General features: G+C 35.8%; 1 protein-coding gene across 1 annotated transcript; it reads right to left on the reverse strand.

Moving 5' to 3' along the window:
* Positions 1 to 731: 731 nt before the first annotated feature.
* Positions 732 to 3,895, reverse strand: LOC117423162 (claudin-11-like). Its single transcript, XM_034038641.3, has 3 exons — positions 3,071 to 3,895; positions 2,291 to 2,455; positions 732 to 1,808 (listed from the first exon to the last, which is right to left on the reverse strand). The coding sequence occupies exons 1-3, from the start codon at positions 3,288 to 3,290 to the stop codon at positions 1,564 to 1,566; spliced, it is 630 nt and encodes a 209-aa protein (XP_033894532.1). The 5' UTR covers positions 3,291 to 3,895; the 3' UTR covers positions 732 to 1,563.
* Positions 3,896 to 6,212: the final 2,317 nt, after the last annotated feature.

Raw genomic sequence — 6,212 nt, forward strand, 5'->3', positions numbered from 1 at the left:
CATATTATTCATGATTTGATTTCAGGACGTTTCAGACAAAATCCCTTTGTAGAAAGAAAAGTAAACATACAATCCTGATGAATGTTTTAAGCACCAATGTATGTGTTTATTTGAACAACAATCATTTAGTGATACCATAATAAATAACCCAAAACATTTGTTGTACATTTAATGATATATTTATTTAGTTGACATTACCCCCAAGGTATACATTTTGACATGTAATTATCTAGATTCATTGCATAATTTTAAAATGACCAAATAACAGTACAACAATCTCTGATAGTTTATTTTTTGCATTGTATGCAGTGTTTACTTAAATGAATGGCACAGTTATTAGTTACTTTCACTTAACACAAATAAGGATAGAGGTGCCATAAGCATTCAATTGAATCCTACAGGATACCATCTTATTAAGGCACTTCTGTGAATAAAGCTTGTCTGCCACCTAGAGGGCAAATGTCAAAGCTTTTTTCAACTGGGGAATATCTTCATATTAAACAATAAGTTGATTTGCTATACCCTCCCCATCAACCCTCCCTCAAATCAAAGTGTTAAATCGGTACTTTAATAGGTCAGTTTGTTTGATTATTACGACAAAACCATAAAAGCAGAGCAGTCATGTAAAAGATTGGTGTGTTAAATTGTATGTCAGCTCACTGGTTTGAAATAGCTTGTCATGTTTTTAATACAGCCAAAGAAACAGTCGCTCCAGTATTCAATACACACACTTTAAAAAACATGTAGACTTTTATTCTCTTGTTAAGCAGATACAAAATGACCTAATTAAGGGGTTACAGCCAATTAATTAGGAAGAAACATCTTTACAGCCCTTTTTATCTAGTCTCCCAGGATGTGGAAAGGCTTCAGCAGTACAGTGTATACAATCAGGTGGAGTTCATACCTATTACATGCAATACTGGTGGGAAATGTTAGGGGGTGCTCTAGTTCACAGCTTGAATAAACAGAATTCAGATACAATTTCTAAAGGTATCAACAGTCCATTTTGTTTAAATGACCATATACAGTACATAAAGTGTGTTCTATAGTCATTTGGCTATTTTGCTCATGCTGTTAGTAAAAATAAAATAAAAAAAACATTCACTTGCTGGGTGTTCTTTAAAGTACCATTGTGGTTCATTGGGCTTTCATGAAAATACATACAAACCAATAGGTCTTGGCTTTATATTAATTTAAGGCCATTATATACCATGCTACTAGGTGCTCTCAAGATAATAATGGTTTGTTATAGAACATAAACAAAACTAGTGTGTTAGTAACATACATAATAGAACTCAAAATCATGGAAAGATGCCCCCCTCAATGACATGCATTCCCGATGAGTGTGACATACATGTGTATTTAAATACAGAAAGACAGACATCTCCTTAGACACCCCCCACCCCCACCCGCAAACATAAAGAGTTTGTAAAAAAAAAAAAAAAAAAAAACATATCATGCTTTACAAACAGTACACAGTACACAGTACGGTCTTTATTGTTTAGTGTGGTGAGTCTTTGGAATATGGCCCCAGGGGCACAGTCTTTGTAATTCAATTCTCCCTCACACCTGTGCGCTCTTGGCATGGTTTGTAGAGGCTGTGGTGTCCTCGCCTTGTTTGGCATAGTAGTAGCGGTCTTCATCGTACTGTGGAGAGTCTCCAGAGCAGCAGCTGATCATAGAGCCTCCAAACAGGCAGAGCGCTGAGCCAACCCAGCCTGTGTACAGCGAGTACCCGAACGTCATCAATCCAGAATCACGGTGCACCCCAATCGGGAACCAGACAGTGGATATTATTCCACCGAATGCTGGAAGGAAAGGGGAAAGGAATAAGCCAGCGTGTGATGGCGCATGACAAAGGCATGTTCCATGACTACGCCATGGCTTTTTACATGTTCACACTTTTATATTGTAACTGCCCCCATGGAGCGAGAGAACATGCAGTAACAGGCAGTGGGACAGATTGACCCCACTTTTGCTCTAGTGTAAAAAAACACTAAAACTACAATGCATGTAAGATCAGGTTTATTAGAAAAAGTTTATTTTATTTTTTATTCCATAAGTGTCCATAAGCTTAGTAATTGAGCACATCTTGCCCAGTAAAAATTGATGTTTACCAACTGTGTTTGCCAAAAGAGGGTATATTCAATTTATCTAAATGATGGGGGATCTAAATACTGACATTGTTTAAATAATGAATACAGGTGCCATAGCATGCTTTTCATATATACAGTACTGGTCCCCTGTACCTCATGTAAAACAAAAAGGACATCACACAGGGGAGACTTACCTACCAGTAGAACAAGTACTCCTCCCAGTACAGAACGCTTGTGTTTGATTGATTGTGGTTCGTTGCCCAGATTGATACACGGTAGAGACATCATCACGAGGAGGATGGCAGGCAGCCCCAGGATAGAGGCTGTGATCATCAGGGCTCGAGACGTCTGGATGTAGGCTGGGAAAGGTGTATTGAAAATGTGAGCTTTCAAGAATGCAAGACAGAAGAATATAGGAGGTTTGCTACATATACAGCAGTGAAATATAACCCTTTAAAGCATATTATTAAATGAATAATGTTTTCATTCTGAAAACAACAGACCTAATGCATTGAATCCACTTGTAAATGGACCCTTAATAAATAAAGTACTGTGTTTGGAATTTTAATCTTCCACTGTTCACACCTTTAAAATGAATCCCAGTGAGAATTCTGTTATTCTCCAAGTCTGTCTTTGTTTTTTAATGCGTTCATACAAACTGTACATTTAGTGATAAGTGACTATGAACCATGTTTATTAAACAACTGAACAAGTCAACTAAATTGCAAATATTTGAGTAATTATTAGTTAGCAAATACAGTATTAGTTTAAACCATTACCTAATAAACCAACTCACTTGGCATTTATTAATAATACATATCTAATCATTTTAAAGTAGCTCTAGAAATCTGGACAATGACATCTTTAATAACTCCTATTTGTATTTTCAATTTCCATTAAGTAGGTGTTGGAAATTGGGGGCAACTGGGTCGACTTTTAATAATAAGAGAACATCATAAAAAGAGGAGTCTTACCAGGCAATGTGAGGATTTGATTGAGTGATTTGCAGTGGTAAAGCGCTGTGGAAATTACACAATCTGCCCACAGACCTCTGGCTCCCAGTTCGTCCATTTTCTTACAGGTAGAAACCCCGTACTTGCAGGTCAGAACCCATTCATTTGTGGCAGTGGCAACTATAATTCCAATCCAGCCGAAACAGCTGATCATAAACCCTGTTAACTGTAGACAGGACATGGCAAAGACAACAATGCAGCCGTGTAAAATATCCGAGGAGCTTCGAGAAGCGTTCAAAAGCCAATGGAAGAAAAACGACTTGGCAAGAAATATTAATCAAGTCAGGTGGGGATTCCAGATGTTCTTCACATAAATATTTGCGGTATATATTCCACCAGTTACGCGTTTGTAGAAAGTAAATTGTCTGTGCTGGAAATACAACTTTGATGCTGCTTTTATAGCCAGTAACAAAACTTTCAGCCAATCACACGAACGGGAGGAAAATCTTAACTGTTCATGATCTTACAATTTACAATCATGTTGCTTAACGTCATTAACACACTGAAACAAGTTACATTCAGGGTGTAGCTACTTGATTCAAGTCATTTCTGTTTTGGCAGTAACAAGTTTTATGAGTGTAAAGGTAATACTAAATTAATAAGGAAACCGTTTCAAAATATTATTAATCCCAACCTGCTGGTATTTCATATTGGAATAATAGATTTTGATATATTAACTAAAAACCTGCTTAGACAATAGGGTATAATTATTCTTTAACCTTTAGAAAAAAATGACCCAACAAGAAAACTATCGCCAAATCTCTAGTCTCGTTTTTATACTGTACCACACGAGTCTGGATTGATATACAGTACAACTGGTCATCGTTAGAGTATTTTATTTACATTATACATATTTCAATTACATTGAATTATTGTCTTCTATTGTTTATTTTTAATTGTGTATGTATCTTGCATTTTTAAAAAGTCAAGTTTAAAACGTTCGAACTGCTAGTCACCAATTTGTGTAACGTTACATTTTAGACAAAAATCGAATTTATATTTTTGTGACATGTTTTCTATTGTACCTACAACATAATCACGCGTTTTTAGATCGTTTTAAAATATTTACTTGTTTAATTTTGATGCACATTTTCCATTAAAGAAAAACTGTTATTAAAACCTTTCTGCCCTCTAGCGTTGATTAGAGTTTACAACAGTTGATTCTGGATAAGGATAAGTGAATCACTACTGTTTTCTTATTGTACAGGAAGAAGTCGTATATGTTACATCTAGACGTCTATAACGTAGCACTTACATTAAAAAATGTAAATCCCTGGTGTGTGCTCCAGTAATCCTTTACCAGTAGGTCTACGTGTACTCTTCTGGAGGCTTATTGGGGATTGTAACTAAATGTATTTTTTATTACCAGCTGTGGGTAGTATACAACTGTGGAGATATCCTCAACAACTTCTGAATGCATAGCTGACAACCAATCAGAGGGCAAGAGGATTTTGTAATCTATAATCTATAAAAGTTGCATTTTCTTGTTACCTTTCAGTTCCAGCAATGACAGCTGGACAGCATATATGACACTGTGTAACTGTCATGAAAGGATCATAGAAAACTGATGGAAGGAAAGAAGGCATACAAATGTACAGGAAGTAGATCAGGGTTTTTTTTTAAATTTATTTATTATAATGAAGCTCACATTGACCTCTGTGAGCACTACTATATTATAAACTGTAATATAAATGCAACGTTGACATTTTTTTCTTTACATTCAAAACCGCAATGGGAATGTTATCTATTTGTACAAGTTATAATAAAAATTGTGCAAAATATAGAGGTGCAAAATTACAAGCATATTAATTAAGCAATAATAAGGTGCCTTTCATGAGATCAGACGAGCAGGGTCTGAGACCAGGGTGAGCAAGATGAGTGACAGGCTAATCATACTTCTACAAAGCTTTTACCAGTTATTACCTTATAACATAGCACATCCTGATATTTCTATATGAAATGTCTTTATATCAAAAAGTCACATTTTGAGTAGGTATACTATTTAATAATTTTTTATTTCACTATAAATTATAACAAAATATATATTATCGGACATTGTTAGCTCCAGCTGATTTTCACTTGAAGTGGTGATTCCTCTATCAGATTGTACTGTACAGCACTCTAGATGGTATTCTCTATTATATGAATTGGCTGGATTCAGCTTTTAAAAGCCCTTGCCTTTTAATCTGTCCATGCTTTGTAAGAGCCATAACTCCACCAGCCCAGATATTTATTTATTTATTAGATTAATTAATTTATAGGGTTTTCTTTGCTTGGATAAACCATTAACTATTAACATAGTCCACCCAGATTTGGCCATCATTTGCCATTGTCAGGACTTGCTTTATATACAGTACTGTAGGACCAGGGTAATGAGTGACCCTAAAAGCATCATGGTGATGAATGTCTGGGAGGCTATAAAGGAAGGTGAAATAATCCCAGGTTAACATAGATAATGAATGATAATGGATGCAATCCAACCGCAGGTACTGTAACACTATAAAGCTAGTGATGGACCTAAAGGGAAAGGCCACAAAAATAGAAACAACTGGCATTTGTATCCTTTGTGCAAATGTGCTGTCCTTCACATGATATTGTTATTCAAACATAATTCCGGAAATGCAGTCCATAATATGCAAAAGCAGCATCTCCCTGTTTCAAGTCTATTTAAGTCGCAAGGGACAAGACTGAGGATCTGACAGACCCGATAGTGAGCTAATAGCAGGTGCTCAGTTGACAAGTACTTCCTTATCCAAATAGAGGATGTAATAATTGTATCCCTCCTGAACAATTTAAACACCTTTTAGACATGCCTCATCAAATCCTTGCCCATGGTGTCCAGGGTTTGCAAATTTGTTGCCCAACCTGTGTGGTGGCCTACACACGTTTTTAGAAATAGAAACTAAAGTTATCTTTTGAAAATCAACACACACTTTTAAAAGGACTGTTTAAACCATAATATGCTTACCAGGAATTGGCATTGTTTACATTTTCTTTATTTCATGTTAGCAGCAAGTTTTTGCTTACTTCAGTAATGCAGTATGGCCTATCCTTTATAAATCCAAAGCTAGTTGGTCTGTATCATAAACACTGTTATTGGTAC

Source organism: Acipenser ruthenus, chromosome 17, assembly GCF_902713425.1.
Source record: "Acipenser ruthenus chromosome 17, fAciRut3.2 maternal haplotype, whole genome shotgun sequence".
In the NCBI taxonomy this organism is placed as follows: Eukaryota; Metazoa; Chordata; class Actinopteri; order Acipenseriformes; family Acipenseridae; genus Acipenser; species Acipenser ruthenus.